This window comes from Dryobates pubescens, chromosome 8, assembly GCF_014839835.1.
Source record: "Dryobates pubescens isolate bDryPub1 chromosome 8, bDryPub1.pri, whole genome shotgun sequence".
NCBI classification, from domain to species: Eukaryota; Metazoa; Chordata; class Aves; order Piciformes; family Picidae; genus Dryobates; species Dryobates pubescens.
This window is the reverse complement of record NC_071619.1, coordinates 33157713-33175175: the sequence shown is the minus strand read 5'-3', so window position 1 is coordinate 33175175 and position 17463 is coordinate 33157713. Positions and strand designations below refer to the sequence as shown.

Sequence of the window (17463 nt, the reverse complement as noted above, 5' to 3'; positions counted from 1 at the left end):
AGACCTTCCAGCTATGATCTGTGATGAGATGATTGGCATCTCTCTCTGAAATTCTCCTCTGCGGCTAGCACTCATGCACCTGGCTATGATCCAGCATCTCTGCTGCTCCAGCTTCACCATTTGGGATGCATTCATCTTTCAAATGACAGACAATTAGCCTATTACACTCAGTCTGTGCTCAGGGATTTCTGAGGTTAAGAGAAGGGGCACCACATGACGGTACTGGGCACCTAGCAGGGGGCAGGGTGGCTTTCTGGTCATTTGTGTAAGTGGGCAGTGCTGGAGTTTAATCTCAGTTAAATCCCATTAGTGCTGCTTAAGAGTTGAATCGTGTACAGTGACTAGGAGCACTGAATCAGGCTGAATATTCTATTTTGAGGCAATGTGAGGCAAACTTCTCTTCTCCAGCAATTTCTGCACAGCTGCATGGCTTGATTGCAGCAGGTTTTGGTGAGGACTACAGGGAGACTGATAACTCCTAAGAGATCTTTCCTGTAAAGACCTTATTAGCACTCACTAAACAAATGCATCACATGCAGAGAAATCACTTCATCTCTGGCTGAAATGCTGCTGTGTGTGGCCTCTGACATAGCAACCCCCAAACAATATTCACAGCAAACCAGGATTTTAAATTGAAATAGTTAATTGTGAATTAGCTAAGCCACATGAAAGATGTGTTCTTTGAAGACTAACATACTAAACTCCAGCACAAAAACTATGCTGGATGTTAGGAAGTTCTTCAGAGAAAGGGAGATTTGCCATTGGAATGGGCTGCCCAGGGAGGTGGTGAAGTCACCATCACTGGAGGTGTTTAGGAAGAGACTGGATGGGGTGCTTGGTGCCATGGTTTAGTTGATTAGATAGTGTTGGATGATACATTGAACTCGATGATCTCAAAGGTCTTTTCCAACCTGGTTAGTTCTATTCTATTCTATTCTATTCTATTCTATTCTATTCTATTCTATTCTATTCTATTCTATTCCATTCCATTCCATTCCATTCCATTCCATTCCATTCCATTCCATTCCATTCCATTCCAATGTTGCCAGATATAAGGGTTTAAAATACACCATATTGTTGCAATGTTTCATCACATGAAAGAAGTCTTACTGGGAATACTTCAGCTTTGCAGCGAAATCTCTGTCACATGAACCTCTACTCTTTACAGCAAGGGTAGTGAGACACTCAATAGGTTGTCCAGGGAGGTAGTGGATGCCCCTACCCTGGAGGTGTTCATGCTAGGTTGGACAGGGCCTTGAGCAACCTGGTCAATGCCAGGAAAGTTGGAACTAGATGATCTTCGTGTTCCCTTCCAGCCCAAGCCATTCTATGAATCTTAAAGTCTTCCTCTCTTTTGTACTTCAGGCTGATACTCAGAGACTGGCTTTCTAGACAGAATGTAGTAGAGTTTGCACAACCAGCCATACTCAAAAGCCACATGGCTGAGACACCAATGTCCTGACTCCTTTTGAAAGATCCCTCAGAGAATTCTACTGGCACTAAAGAAAGCAAAGATGCTCTTGTCACGCAGCTAACCTGTGCATAATACCTATTTTTCTTAGTGTTCAAATTGTTCTTCAAGAACAATTCGTAGTATCTTCAAGAACAATTAGTAGTATCAGGGCTCAGGTTATTTGTGACATATGTAAGTGTAACCAGAAGGCACTTTTTTAGCCCAGAACCAGCTCTCATAAGGAAGATTATGACACTAACTAAGTTTCTTGGGTAATAATATATTTCCTATGGCCTGGTATTTATCATATTTAAAAGCTTCATATTTTATTTCTTTTACAGATAAACTTTCTTTATCAATGACTCTTGAGATTTACAATGACTTACCTCTGAGCCTGAAATATTTCAGATGGTTGGCAATAGCCTGCTCAACAGATTCATCGGGGCAGATCTTAACTCCACTGGGAAACAGAACGGAGCGCTTCCTTCGTAATGGCAAGTGCCTGTTGACCTGTTCAGCCTTCATGTTGCCATTCATCTTTTTCAGCTCTGGAGGCAGAGAAGGGTTTGCTGTCTGCCAGCCCCCGAACTGAGGGGTTGGTGGTGAATCATCTTTAGCCTGTTCTCCTGGAACTGAATAACCTTCTGCTGTGAAATTAAAACCACACATAAATGTCTGAGGTGAAGTAGTGATGCAGTCATTTGTATCTTAATGCTATTGCTCTGGTTTCTGGAAGACCTAAATGTGCTGCTTTTCTGTTAACAAACCCTGTCTGCATGGCTGTAGTGTTAGCAACAACCTTAAGCTCTTTAGGGCATCTGATCAAATGGTAACACAACATAAAGCCCTGACCCTTTGAATGATCATGTTTTGTGTTCAGCTTCCCTTCTGTGATGTAGCTTAACTCAATGGGACTACATTTGTGAATAAGCATGTATTTAGCAGCTATCAGGGCTAGAAATTAATTAGGCAATTAATAAATTAATAGCTCCCTTCATTTCATACATTCTTTTCACAAAAAAACGTTCATCTCCTTTGCAAAAAGAAAGCTGCTTGAGTTGACAGCTTGCAAGTACACATTTCACCACCATAAGGTAAGCCTCAGCCCAAATGGAACAGGGGGAAAAAGAACAAGGAAACAAAGGGATCATCAGATTTAGGTTTATTTTTAATTCTCTCTTATGTTTGCTGTTCCACATCACTCCAGAGGAGACTTTACAGCAGGGAGGGGAGAATGTGCCTACTTGTTCTTAGTCTGACAGTCTAATTCTCTGTCCTCCACAGTCAGCACTTAGCTGGTACAAAGTGAGTCAACTCAACTTCTTTCCTTCCCTTTTTCCAATGAAAAGAATCACAATGCATCAGTTCTTTGAAAGAGAACATCCACAAGTGCATGGCAGCTAAAATCCCTTACATTAGGAGCTTATTCTGCAGTTTCAAAGTCAACACCACCTCTGACTTCTGGGGCTGAAAGATGAACAATGTGGGTAATTTGATGGTGTGTTATCAGTCATGCCTAGTGCCAAAGCCCACCACTGGGTGCTACACCAGAAGGAGAAGAGAGTATCAAAAAAGGGCATTAAGGTAAAAGCCTGATCTTCACCCAAACTGACACATCTGCTGGGTCTGCAGAAGACAGAATTTTTAGATTAAGATTAATACAGAAATAGTAAAGAAAAGAAAGCACCAAGTGGAAAACTCAGCAGTACTTAATATCTCTCAAAATTGGGAAAACTTGCCTCCTGTGGCTACACTCTGCACTCAAAACCACACAAATGTATAGGACTACATCCTGGAATTCACTCAGAATATTCTTTATCTACACTGATACTAGGGCTCAGAGTTGACTAAACATTTCTCTGCATTGATCAATACATGTAACCATAGGTTATAATAAAGCAGAGAGGCACTTCTATTTCCACACACTGCCACAGATCAAAACCTTTGAAAGCAGGAACACACACATGATTTCTGCATTACCTGTAGCCCTTTGAAGATCACCATTAATCATTCCCACAACTGGAAGGCAAAGGAAGATTTTCAGAGTGAAGCTGAGCATACTGGCATCAAAAAAGCAACCACCTCAACGTGCAAGGAAAAAGGAAAAACCAAAAACTAGAAGGAGAAGAAGAAAAAGCAAGAAGATTCCTTGTAGCAGAAGAGCTGTTGTCCTGAACCAACCAAGAGTATTGCCCTTCTTGACAGGATCTTGACGTCACACCTGATTATCTTTGGAAAAAACATTAGGTAAAAAAAGTCGACCAAGACATCCTGGGAGCGTTCTTTCCAAGGAGAGGATTCCTCTTTAGGGAAGAAACCAGAAAAGGTGAGGGAAGCAAACTCCTTGCAGCCAGCAGATGGACTGAGACAATTTTTTAATTTTAATCTGGCCAGCTAAGCTCTTTACCAGAGCTTGTCATACCATTAGCAGACAGACCAACCAAGGACAGCACCCTTCACATTTAATTAACCATGCTTCCCCATTGGCTTTTCGCAGTTTCTGCCCCTTTTGAAAACCATGCTGACCACAAAACATCAGAGGGAGCATGTTAGTCTCCAGTGGAAGGCTTAAGTGTGGTTTCCTTCTGCTGCTAGTACAAATATATGCTTGCAGAAACACACTGGCTTGCTTCAGCACTAATGCCTATGCAAAGAAGATCAAACCAGGTATTCTGCAGGACTGTTCCTTCTGCTGACAGAGCTAAGACAGCCCTGCTGCCCAAGCTTGTGCTACAGGAGAAAAATCTTGTGCTACTACAGCAATGTCCTTCATGTCTCAGGAGCTGTGCTTCCTCCAAAGATAGAGCCAGGTGTGGTGGGTGGGCAAAGCCTAAAACCACCACACCAAGGCCATCTGTGATTCTTTCATCTCTTCAGGTATGACCTGACATGAGCAGTAAGAACAAATCAGTACAGATACCTGAAGAGCTGACCATCTAACAACTGCAGAAAAGACAGAGTGTAGGAAACCAGCAGCACTTTCTGCTCCCCTCCAGTCCAGGGTCAACTCATTCCACATAGAACCGTGTACAGAAGCTGTCCTGCAATGGCAGACTACATTCAGACCACAGAAAATACCCATCAGGGCTGCCTCTTGGGTGTTGTTACTTGGGACTTGCTGGTTACTCTGTTCAGATCAAACTGAGTAAACTGCTGGTTTGTCTGAAGGGACTACCTGTGGTAATGGTTTTACACAAATATTCCAAGGCTGCGTTCCCAGGCCTTCCCAGCTGACAGTCTGCAGAGCATTTGCACAGAGCTCCTTAGCTAGACAGTGCTGACTCCTCTCTTCCAGGTGCTCTGCTGAACTCCCAGCACTTCAGATAATACTGATAATCCCTCATATTAGACACAGGACAGTAACAGGAATCAAATAAAACCACCTTTGTTATTAAGCTCAGCCTTCTGATGTTTAACAGACTTGAGCCAATATTTTTCAAAACAACATATTTTCCTTCCCCCCCCAAAAAAACTACTGAATTACACTGGAAGTTAAACCACTGCGCTGCTCTAACACCCCAAAACAGCTTTCTCAGCAGCAGATATTTGGGGTCTATCAAAGCAGAACTGTTTGCCTAGGATGGCTCCATTGAATTAACTACAACACTGGCAGCAGCACCAAGTACACCACACTGGAGCTATACATTTAATGGTCCTAATGATGTGAGGCACAAAAACAACGTTGAACTCTTTGCCCATAAGCTGTTTTGAAGTCCTGTTCAGGTATCCAGACAAACTTTTGAGGCTAGCTTGGGTGCATTCATTAGGCAACATGGTTTAGTTCATTGGATGGTGTTGGGTGAGAAGTTGGACTCAATGAGCTCAAAGATCTTTTCCAACCTGGTTAGTTCTGTGTCCTGTAACATTCAACAATATGCAGATGACACCTAGCTGTGTGGTTGGGTTCACACACTGGAGGGAAGGGATGCCATCCTGAGAGAGGACTTGGACAGGCTTGAGAGGTGGGATCAGCTCATGAAGTTCAACAAGGGCAAGTGCAAGGTCCTACACCCAGGTTGGGACAATCCCAAGCACAATGTAGGCTGGGTGAGGAGTTGCTCAAAAGCAGTTTCAAGGAGAAGGACTCTGGAGTGTCAGCTGGTGAAAAACTCAACATAAGCTGGCAATGTGCACTTGTAGCCCACAAAGCCAATTGCAACCTGGGCTGCAGGAAAATAAGTGTGACCAGCAGAATGAGAGAGGTGATTCTGCCCCTCTACTCTGCTCTCATAAGACCCCACGTGCAGTAGAGTGTCCAGCTCTGGTGCCCGAGCATAAGAGGGACACATTGTGCCCCTCTGCTCAGCACTGGTTAGGCCACACCTTGAGTACTGTGTCCAGTTCTGGGCCCCTCAGTTTAAGAAGGACATTGAGACACTTGAAAGTGTCCAGAGAAGGGCAACGAGGCTGGGGAGAGGCCTTGAGCACAAGCCCTAAGAGGAGCAGCTGAGAGCGCTGGGATTGTTTAGCCTGGAGAAGAGAAGGTTCAGGGGAAACCTTGTTGCTGTCTGCAACTCCCTGAAGGGAGGTTGTAGCCAGGTGGGGATTGATCTCTTCTCCCAGACAACCAGCACCAGAACAAGAGGACACAGTCTCAAGCTGCACCAGGGGAAGTTTAGGCTGGAGGTGAAGAGAAAGTTCTTCACTGAGAGAGTCGTTCGCCATTGGAATGTGCTACCCAGGGAGGTGGTGGAGTCACCATCCCTGGAGGTGTTTGAGAGGGGATTGGACATGGCACTTGGTGCCATGGTTTAGTCATGAGGTGTTGGGTGACAGATTGGCCTTGATGATCTTTGAGGTCTCTTCCAACCTTGGTGATTCTGTGATACTAGGAAAAAGATTCATTACTGCAAGAGTAATCAGGTAGTGGAACAGGCTGCTCCAGGAGGCGATGGAGTCACTGTCCCTAGAGGTGTTAAAAAGACATGCACATGTGGCACTTCAGGGCATGGTTTGATGGCCATGGTGATCTTGGGTTGACAGTTGGACTTGATGATCTTAGAGGTCCTTCTCCACCAGAAACAATTCTATGATTCCATACTTACCACAAGAAGCTGTGGGCCTTTGCAGAAGGATTGCAAAGCAAATGAGCACTTTGCTAGAGATTCGGGTTAAGAGCCACATAGGTATGTGGAGTAAGAGGGCCTGTGGTCTGCACAGCTGCCACTGCCTAGTAGTAGCAGCTGGGAAAAGAATGGCGACAACCACATTCAGCAGCTTCTGGAGATTATTTTAATATCAAGTCAGGTGGAGTTCTCAGAGCACATGTCTAACAAATCTACAAAGGCAATTCTTTCATGTTACAAAAGCAAATTAGAAAAGTTCATATAAGAATTTTAAATATCCTATAAACCTGTCCATTTTTAAAAACAAACAAAGAACAAATTACTTAATGATAAAAACCTAACTTCACCATAAGAAAAAGCCCAAACTAGTTCTCACAAGGGAACACTGAAAATATTCGTCAATGAAAAGGATGCAGAGAAATTGTTAGCACTAGAGAAAGTACATTTCTGCTTTTTATCTTTCATCTATCTCACAATAAATGCACAGATGATCCCTGTAAGTAACACTGATGCTGTGATTTTGGTGATGAAAGCCAGAGAAACTCTGAGATGAGAATTAAGTTAGAAACAAAGACAAATCCCATACAGTAATTGCACGAGGCTGCTCACAGCTATACAGAAGGTAACTGTGCTCAGCAAATAATTATGGTAAATTGCCTCCCTTCTCCAGAAAGTGCTTCCTTGCTTCCTGGCTTGAGAAACAGTGGGGGGGGAGGTGGTTTTTTGGATGACTGTACAGAACCTGAAGTAATCACTGGCTTTTCCAAATGCTAGGTCTCAGACCTGTCTTGAGGGAAGCTGCCCTGAGAATTCTGCAATGCCATTAAATTTACACATCTTTGGGCTGCCCTCAAGTTTTGTTTCAACTCTTTATCCCACTTGCAGCTTTAAGAGCTCTGGTTTTGTGGATGCATGTATGACACAGGTGGGCTTGGTGGTCATCTGACATGTGATCCTTCTGAAGGACATGACACTTCAGTTTAAGTAGGGTACAGGAGAAAGCATTCTCTTAAAAGTCACTTCTGTTGTGTGGCTTCTGGTTAGAAGTCACTTCTATGTGTGCAGGAAAAAAGTGTGTTGAGGTGTTACCAAACTTTTATGTGACCATATATTGACAATGATAAACTTGCATCTGGTTTATCAAATCAAGTCCAACTTCAAACACTCAAAGCATTCAGGCATCTTTACTCAATTCTCCTGAGCAAAGTATAAACACTGTTCATCTTATATAAAAAACTGTATATCTTAAAGATATCATATATGTGACACTAATGGCCTTATTTGCCAGTAGAAAACCTCAAACTGCTTGCTTGCCTTTCTAGTGCAAGTGATGCCATAAGCTTCACAGGAATAGCTCCTAAAAATAAGGCAATTAGGACTAAAAAAAAAAATCCACTGCTTACATATATTGTGGTGATGTGTACTTTGAGAGCAACACTTATTCTAAAAGTCCAAGAAGAAAAAAAATCTTTACAACTTGGGGCTTTCTGAAATCCACTCTTGACTTCAAACAGATTTCAAGGGTCACTCTCAAGCAAGTGTCTTCCCCTCGGGGTGGGGAGGAGGAAGAAACAAAACAGAGAAAAGTTATGATGAGAAGTGTTAGGGAGGGTAAACAATAAAGATTAAAACATCAAAAATTCAGCAGCCCTCAATCTTGCCAGGATTTTGTGACTACTTGTGCATATACTCAGAAACAAACCTCAAAAAAAACACATCTCTAAAGAGAGTCAATAGGAGTTCCTTATGGTAAAACACCACATAGTATTCATGCAGTCTCTAGGAGCTGCAAAATCAGAAAGAGATTTTTTTTGTACAGGGTCAAAACACTGTCTTGAGGCCTGACCCACACTTATCATCCACATTTGTCTAGAAAGAGCCTTTTAACACCCTTGGGGCACATACCTTTCGAAAGGCAGCTTTCACCTTCCAAGGAAGCGATCAGCTAGCACTTCACACATATTAGCTTATCTCATATTCATCTACAACCTTCTCCCTTCCCCCCAGAACTGCATTTTATGGCCACACAACCCAAATGGAAAGCATTTCTTTAAATAAATAAACTGAACAAATAAAATGCTTCTTGAGGGTTTCTTGCTTTATTCTTCTTTTTCCTTTCCTTCCTTCTTCCTTGCAATTCAGAAAGAGGCCAAACGATGCTAAGCAGAGTTCCAGTTATTTTAAATAGCAATGTTCTTGGCCAGGTATGGCTCATTAGATTTATTAGCTGCTGCTGCCACTATGCTGTTGAAAGTGCAATTGCAAGATCAGGTCTCGAATTTCTTCTCTCTTGCTTCTGATCAGCTGACGAGGAAACCACTTCTCGAGGTGCAGTGGCTGCTCGAAGTTAACTATGGGATTCTGGTAACAGAAAAATGAATATTGGCAGCATGAATGTTCTGAAACAAACTTCAAATGTCATTTCAAGCCCTTCCATTACTGCTGAGCCCAGAGGCACACCCAAGTTTACATGAGACAGTGACAATCAAAAAGAGAGAATCTGGATTGTTTAAGCCTGGAGAAGAGGAGGCTGAGAACGATGCAATAGTTGAGGACTGAAGGAACTTTGGAGTTCATGTGGTCCAGCCCCTTTGCTCAAGCAGGGCCATCTGGAACCATTTTCCATGACCACATTCAAACAGCTTTTGGACGTCTGCAAGGAGGAGCACTCCATAACCTCTCTAGGCAAACTGTACTAGCACTTGCCCACCCCCACAGTTAAAAACCACAGTATTTCCTTATATTCAGAGGGCATCTCCTGTGTTTCAGTTTGCATCCACTGCCTCTTGTCCTGTCAGTGAGCACAAATGAGATGTGTAAACTAAAGAGGATATTTAATGTGTCTATGTAAAAGTAACATTAAACTACAAGGTCAGAAATGTTTGCCAACAAACACAGAGGAGAAACTGTACTCCAGATACAGAGACCCCCACCACTGCTTGAGAATTGGGTTTATCTTCTCTTTCTCAAATGGATTTGACATTTTTGAGGCTAAGCATCACAAGCTTTTGGGTCTGGCTGTGTCCCTAAAAAGAAGTCTTTTAGGGCTTAAGGTAATTTTGGGGAAAGAGGAAGGTAGCTTCCATTCATACCTGTAAGAAGCTTTCCACGTATTGCAGCAAGTAGACCCCACAGTCACTGCTGTTATCTTGTTTAGGCACAGTGGGACACAGGTCGATCATTGTTGATTTACTGAATTCTCGATATGTTTTCCGTTTAGCTTCCCATTCCACTTCAAGGTATCTACAGAAGAAAGCAAACATTCAATACTCAGCTCCCAAGCTCAATGCATTTGGGGATACTACCCAATATTGGAGCTGGCTAAAAAGCTACAACAACCAATTTCTTAGGCAGAACATATCATTTATCTCCTCTTCCTCAAACGGCTTTGACACTTCTGAGACTGTCCACGTCACAAGTTTTGCATTTCATCTGAGCTGCAGAACAAGGACAGGCTTTTCACTCAAGCCTCTGTATCACAGAATCACCAAGGTTGGAAGAGGCCTCAAAGATCATCAAGTCCAACCTATCACCCAACACCTCATGACTACTAAACGATGGCACCGAGTGCCAGGTCCAATCCCCTCTTGAACACCTCCAGTGATGGTGACTCCACCACCTCCCTGGGCAGCACATTCCAATGGCTAACGACTCTCTCTGGGAAGAATTTTCTCCTCACCTCCAGCCTAAACTTCCCCTGGCACAGCTTGAGACTGTGTCCTCTTGTTCTGGTGCTGGTTGCCTGGGAGAAGAGACCAACCCCCTCCTGGCTACAATCTCCCTTCAGGAAGTTGTAGATAGCAAGAAGGTCTCCCTGGAGCCTCCTCTTCTCCCTCAGCCTCTCCTTGTAGGGCTTGTGCTTGAGGCCTCTCCCCAGCCTCATTGGCCTTCTCTGGACACCTTCAAGTGTCTCAATGTCCTTCCTAAACTGAGGGGCCCAGAACTGGACACAGTACTCAAGGTGTGGCCTAACCAGTGCTATACTGTCCTTTGTTGTGACTCTTTATGTACACCTTTATAGAAAAAAGTATTTTGGACATAGAAATGGGACCAGCATCATCTGTTGCTAGTAAATAGAAACTGGTTACTTACTCTCTCAAAATCTGAGCTGTTTTCTGCACAGAACCAGCTTTCAATGAATCCAAGATGAGTATACAAGGCCTGTGGAACAAAACCAAACCAATCATTGTACTCTTTCATTACCACCACTACTCAAGCAAATATTTTAATGCAGCTTAACAGCAGCATCAATGTCTGAACAAATGTGGGGAATAAATGGACAAGTCACTATAGCTGTGGCTTTAATGGAATGGTATTTAATGATGAAGTATTGGTATGAAAACAGAAACATACCTTTTACAAATCTGCCTTTTGGAATTACCCAGGGAGATCTGGGGAAGAGAAAATAAAAGCAACCTTACAAATCCTACAATTACAAACTCACAGGCCTTCATAGATTTAAATATAATGCCAGAGAGGCTCTCACTTCAAAAAGGACAAAAAAATGATAAATAACTTCTTAAAACTGATAAAAGCATAGCAAAGGAAGACTTCAGGCTAATTCAAAGTGCCTTGCACATGCTGGAGGCCATGAAAAAAAAACCAGCACCTGCTGCAAAAAAGGTAATGCAAGAATCACTTGTACAAGTCCCAGAGCAATAAATGTTTCCTCCATCAGTACAGAAAGGCACTTACTTCAGGAATACCTGAATCCAGGACTGAAGCAAAAGCAGCAATTTCATTGCCACCTAGTACAAAAGAACAAATTAACATGTCTTAAGAAAGTATTTCCTAACCTGAGTGCAGTGCAGCAATTGTTATGCATGGTAATACAAAAACATATGACATCCATCACAATGTCAAAGATACATTTTAAGACATCATATCCATCCTTCAGGGTTTAAGGCACTATCAGAACTATATATGGCTTGGTATAATTTTTTTCTAGGTATAATTTTCACCCAGATTACCTACCTTTTGAGAGTAAACTTCTGTTAGCATCCATGTCTTCTTTATTCCTGCAGCTACCTGGAAATACCAACACTGAACCAGTCCTAGTGTTCTCCTTCTTTGACTGAAGTGAAGATTGTTGAGGTTGATGATTTAATGAATCCCCACTGGGACAATCCTCATACACAGCTTCCTCTAACCAAGGAAAACAGATAACTGCAATGTACCAATGAGACCTACCCAGCAGTGGGGGGAAAAAAGGGAAGGAAAAAAAAAGAAAGTCAAAACTCTGTAACATTTGTTTCTGAAAAGGATGTGGAAAGTATTTACAACATGAAGAGCTCCTGGGCATCTGTTCTGTGACACATAACCATTGTTATAATGTTCCTTTGTGGCACTTTCTACTGATCCTCTCAGACTTTTTACTTTGCATTGTGGCATAAGAGCAAAAATAAGTATCAATTCCTTTAAAAAACACAACAAACCCACAGAGCAATTTATCAGTGTCCTGCCACCCACTCCACAGTGTAAAAAAAAACACAAAAAGAAAGAAAGAAATTCTTGATGGTGATTCCAGTTTTGAATACAGCTGAAGATTTGGTTATTCTGTTTCACTGGAGTTTCCATGTGCAGGCCAATTATTCAACAAAGCTGAAGTTTTTTTAAAGTCAGCAAGGTGGGGTTTTTGACTTCCAAACCTTTTGGAAGTCAATAGTCTCAAAGGTGTAAGGAAACGTTACTGTCTGGAGTGGGTTAGGTGAAAGGGCAAGAAATAAAACTAGCATGAAGGCTAATAAAGTGCCTTTAGAATAGACCAGACCAGACCAGGTTGGAAGAGACCTTTGAGATCGAGTCCAACCTATCATCCAACACTATCTGATCAACTAAACCATGGCACCAAGCACCCCATCCAGTCTCTTCCCAAACACTTCCAGTGATGGTGACTCCACCACCTCCTCCCTAGGCAGCACATTCCAATGGGAAATCACTCTTTCTGTGAAGAACTTCTTCCTAACATCCAGCTTGAGACTGTGTCCTCTTGTTCTGCTGCTGGCTGCCTGGGAGAAGAGACCAATCCCCACCTAGCTACAGCCTCCCTCCAGGTAGTTGTAGACAGCAATAAGGTCTGCCCTGAGCCTCCTCTTTTCCAGGTTAAACAACCCCAGCTCCCTCAGCCTCTCCTCATAGGGCTGTGCTCCAAACCCTTCCCCAGCTTTGTTGTCCTTCTCTGGACACATTCCAGCAACTCAACATCTTTCCTAAACTGAGGGGCCCAGAACTGGACACAGGATTCAAGGTGTGGCTTAACCAGCGCTGAGTACCGGGGCAGAATGACCTCCCTGCTCCTGCTGGCCACACTATTGCCAGTACTGTGATATGAACCTAAGCTGGTGGCTCAAGGAGAGTGGCTGAACAAATATTTGCTTGGACTGTTTTTCTGTAAGATGCCACTGTGCATTTGTAAATTTGTTTAGTCTACGTAATGCACCTGGGTGTCACAATTTACATTCTATGAGGTCAAGAAATTAATGATGGTGGCTTCACTGAGTAACTTCAATGCATTTCCTTACATTTAAATTTTTCCCCATTGTGTCCTAATCCAAACCAAACAATGACCATGATGAGTTGCACTGAATCATCAATCATTGCCCTAACAACCGGGGGGCCACCAGGCCCCCCGGCCTTTGTTGTCACCACCACCATCACCCAGTGCACACCAGGGGCACTCACCAGTGATGAGAGGAGGATCCTCCAGCCCAGACGGGCTCAGCTTAGGGCTTTGCCCTTTCCTGGAGGGGATTAAAAAGGGGAGTGGGTGGGGAGGGCCAAGTGGCCACACCTGGGGTGGGAGGAGACTTCAACAGAGCCCAGGTGCTCTGGGTTTGAGGGGAAAAGCGGGGAAAATGGGGCAGGTGAGGGACTTTTAGGGTGGCAGGGAGTGATGGGACTGGGTAGAATGGAAAAAGGCTGCAAGTGGGTAGATTTGGATTGGATGTTATGGGGAGATCTTCCCCATGAGGGTGGTGAGATGCTGGTGCGGGTTACCCAGGGAGGTGGTGGAAACCTCATCCCTGGAGGTTTTTGGGGCCAAGCTGGATGTGGCTCTGAGCAGCCTGATGTGGTGTGAGGTACCCCTGCCCATGGCAGTGGGGCTGGAACTAGACAATCCTTGAGGTCCCTTCCAACCCTGACAATTTTGATTCTAAACCAATTTTGCAGTTTAGGCTGGATGTGAGGAAGAAATTCTTCACATTGGAATGTGCTGCCCAGGGAGGTGGTGGAGTCACCATCACTGGAAGTATTTAAAACCAGACTGGATGAGGCATTCAGTGCCATGGTGTAGTTGATTAGATGGTGCTGGGTGACAGGTTGGACTTGATGATCTCAAAGGTATTTTCCAACCTGGTTAATTCTGTGATTTATTTATAGAAATTACATAAATGCACAGGAATCATCCTAATGACAATAAATAAATGAATAAATAAATAAATGAAAGCATTTTTCAGTAAAACAAAACAAAGATGCAAAAAGCTACTCAAGACACATTAACAAAAAGTTTAACTTTTGAGGAGACTTCAAAACCAGTCATTACTTAAAAATGCAATGTGCTCATTTCCAGTGATCCAGACTTAAGAGTCAGACATTTTTTAATCACCGCAGCACTCAGACACTTCAATCTTTAAACTCAGAAAATGTATCTAAACCAGACTTACTCCTCATTCACAGGCACAAAGATATAATCTTTATTGAAGATGTTTATGTGACGAGTCCACGTTCTTACTCTTCTGTGCCTTCTCTGTGCCACACTGCAAAACCCAAATGACAACTGTTTGGATTTGCTTTTCTTTCAGTTAAAGCAAGGCCTAGAGATTAGTGCTCCTACATCCTCCCAAACCCTCAACAGGTCTTTCATTTTCTCCTGATTTTTTCCTGACAGAGACAAAACATATTAAGCCCAAGTGACTAACAAACCACTTCTGAACCATCTTTAACTCTTCTGGGGGAAAACCAACCAAAAATCATCCACAGATTTAAAAGGATTTCTTGCAGTTGTTTATCCAGTAGTAGTTATTTACTACACTAAAAAAATCTCATCTAAACACCAGGCAGTGTAAAACCAAATCTGTAGCAATGAACAACCATCCATGAAATCAAACTTCACAAGACCATTTTTGAAGGCCCATCCCAACAAACCTTATCTTTTGAAGGGAAAAAGCTAATGCCTCATATAGGGTCGTGCAACATGCTATGGCTAAACATAAACCCAGAATTTCTGGAGTCATCTCCTGAATTGGAGCAGCTACAATCCTTGAAATATGGTGAATTCAAAACCTCAAATAGGTTATAGACAGTCCAGCCTTGTAAAAGGCTCTCCTATGAGGACAGACTGAAGGAGATGGGGCTGTTCAGTCTGGAGAAAAGAAGGCTCCAAGGTGACCTCATTGTGGCCTTCCAGTATCTGAAGGGGGCCTACAAGAAGGCTGGGGAGGGACTTCTCAGGATCTCAGGTAGTGATAGGACTAGGGGGAATGGAATGAAGCTGGAGGTGGGGAATTTCAGACTGGACATGAGGAGGAAGTTCTTCGCCGTGAGAGTGGTGAAGGCCTGGAATGGGTTGTCCAGGGAGGTGGTTGAGGCCCATCCCTGGAGGTGTTTAAGCCCAGGCTGGATGAGGCTGTGGCCAGCCTGATCTAGTGTGGGGTGTCCCTGCCCATGGCAGGGGGGTTGGAACTAGATGATCCTTGTGGTCCCTTCCAACCCTGACTGATACTATGATACTAGCATTTAACTACTAATCCTTTGGAGAACACAGATTACCGGTTTATTTGCTAATTAGGAGAAGATCTGCAGAACTAAGCAGCATCAATAGATAGCTCACTTCTGCTCATGAGGGCATCTAAAATGAACTTACGAAACTTTGAGATCCCCTTCAGAGTTTTTTTCTGTCCTGGTCAGGCACTTATAGAAGAAACTGCTAAATATGTGTGTACGGTCAGCAAGCTGTTTTGGTGCCTTCTCCAACAGCAGGTATCTATCAAAGGGAAAAAAATAGAGAAATTAGTATTCAATTCCTTTTCTAGAAAGTACCATTACTGATTGAAAAACCAACAAAGGACAAATATTTTAATTCCCTGTCATACTCAGGTTATGCTTAGTACCAGCTGCCTTCACATGCCAAACTTCTCCCAAGGGTGATCCATGGGCTGGAGCACCTCTGCTATGAGGGTAGGCTGAGGGAGATAAGATTGTTCAGACTGCAGAAGAGAAAGCTCCAGGAGGACATTATAGATGCCTTCCAATACCTGAAGGGAACCTACAGGAAGGTTGGAGATGGACTTTACATAAGTGCATCTAGCAATAGAGCAAGGAGGAATGCTTTTAAGCTGAGGGAGAGTAGGCTTAGACAGTGTCTCAGGGAGAAGACACAGTGTGTCTCAGGGAGAAGACACAGTGTGTCTCAGGGAGAAGACACAGTGTGTCTCAGGGAGAAGACACAGTGTCTCAGGGAGAAGACACAGTGTGTCTCAGGGAGAAGACACTGTCTCAGGGAGAAGACACAGTGTGTCTCAGGGAGAAGACACAGAGTCTCAGGGAGAAGACACAGAGTCTCAGGGAGAAGACACAGAGTCTCAGGGAGAAGGGTGGTGAGACTCTGGAATAGGTTGCCTAGAGAGGTTGCGGTTGCCCCCTTCCTGGAAGCATTCAAGGCCAGGTTGGAAGAGGTCTAGTTGAGAGATGTCCCTGCACATGGCAGAGAGGTTGAAGTGGATGATTTCTAAGGCCCCTTCCAATCTAAGCCATTCTATCATTCTCTTTACTCTGTTTTCATAGAATCATAGAATCAATAAGGTTGGAAAAGACCTCAGAGATCATCAAGTCCAACCTGTCACCCAAGACTTCATGACTACTAAACCACGGCACTAAGTGCCACATCTATCCCCTCTTGAACACCTAGTGTGTACATAGATGGAAATCATCAGAGTATGTAACAAAGAATGTGATCTATTGTTTCTTCACCTCAGATTTGTGCCCCAGTATTGGTGCTTCTGAATCTATTTTTAGAGTTAGGTTTCTAGCCCTTGCAATTAAGACAGGCTGGAAAACCTGACCTAGTGTGAAGTGATGGAGTGTTATACTCCAGTGCATACAAAAAGCATAGCATGGGTCAGTTCTACAAATTCTCCACTGACTGGACACTGAGAATGTGGGAAGACTAGCAAATTTAAAAAGCAGAGTGGTTTCTGCAGTGATTGTGTTAAACTCCTTCATTCAAATCTTCATTTTCTGGGGAGATGAAACTACAGCTATTGAGAAGATATTGCTGCTGCATGATTCATTTCTAGTTTACAGCTATAAAACCACATCAAAGCACTCTGGTACACAATTCATTTCCCACTCCTCCACACAAAATGTTTTAACCATCTTCCTTGGTCACAGTTACTGCAGCCATTCTGGATGCCAAGCAAAATGGCAGTGCTCCAGTGCTCTGGCACCCTCACAGGGAAGATATTTTTCCTTATCTCGAGGTGGAGCTTCTTGTGTTCCAGTGTGTGTCCATTTCCCCTTGTCCTGTCACTAGATACCAATGAAAAGAGACTAGTCCCCTCTTCTTGACACCCATCCTTAAGGTACTTGTAAACATTGATCAGATTCCCCTCTCAGCTTTGTCTTCTCCAGGCTAAACAGCCCCATGTCTCAGCCTTTCCTCATGGCCCACAATGCTCATTCTGGAAAACTTGCTCTCACAAGCAACTTTAACAGGATGGCATGAAGCAGGTAAGCCAAGGACAACTTTCTCAAGAGGCATTGGCTGTGTTCCTTTCCACAGGAGCTATGCATCAGAGGAATTCCTGAACTCTTGCAAAGAATAGCAGAGGATGATGTACTTCATGCAAACTGTAAATAAACTATTAGTACAGACTCTCTACTTCCTTCAACTGTCTGACTGAAACTGCTCATCTCTTTTTGTTCTGTGAGGTCACCAAGAGGCTT

At 43.3% G+C, this 17463-nt stretch overlaps 2 protein-coding genes across 2 annotated transcripts in view; both read right to left on the bottom strand.

Moving 5' to 3' along the window:
* The window catches only part of IMPG2 (interphotoreceptor matrix proteoglycan 2), a 113069-nt gene extending 109557 nt beyond the window's left edge, over positions 1-3512 (bottom strand). The window contains exons 1-2 of the mRNA XM_054163897.1: positions 3434-3512; positions 1840-2100 (exon numbers count right to left, since the gene is read on the bottom strand). Coding sequence (XP_054019872.1) covers positions 1840-2100; positions 3434-3512 — 340 coding nt within the window. The remainder of the gene's footprint in view (positions 1-1839; positions 2101-3433) is intronic.
* Positions 3513-8342: 4830 nt separating this feature from the next.
* The window catches only part of SENP7 (SUMO specific peptidase 7), a 40347-nt gene continuing 31226 nt past the window's right edge, over positions 8343-17463 (bottom strand). The window contains exons 16-23 of the mRNA XM_009896997.2: positions 15383-15502; positions 14184-14276; positions 11494-11705; positions 11215-11267; positions 10873-10910; positions 10612-10680; positions 9612-9762; positions 8343-8880 (exon numbers count right to left, since the gene is read on the bottom strand). Of these exons, the coding sequence (XP_009895299.2) occupies positions 8743-8880; positions 9612-9762; positions 10612-10680; positions 10873-10910; positions 11215-11267; positions 11494-11705; positions 14184-14276; positions 15383-15502 (874 nt within the window). The 3' untranslated portion in view covers positions 8343-8742. The remainder of the gene's footprint in view (positions 8881-9611; positions 9763-10611; positions 10681-10872; positions 10911-11214; positions 11268-11493; positions 11706-14183; positions 14277-15382; positions 15503-17463) is intronic.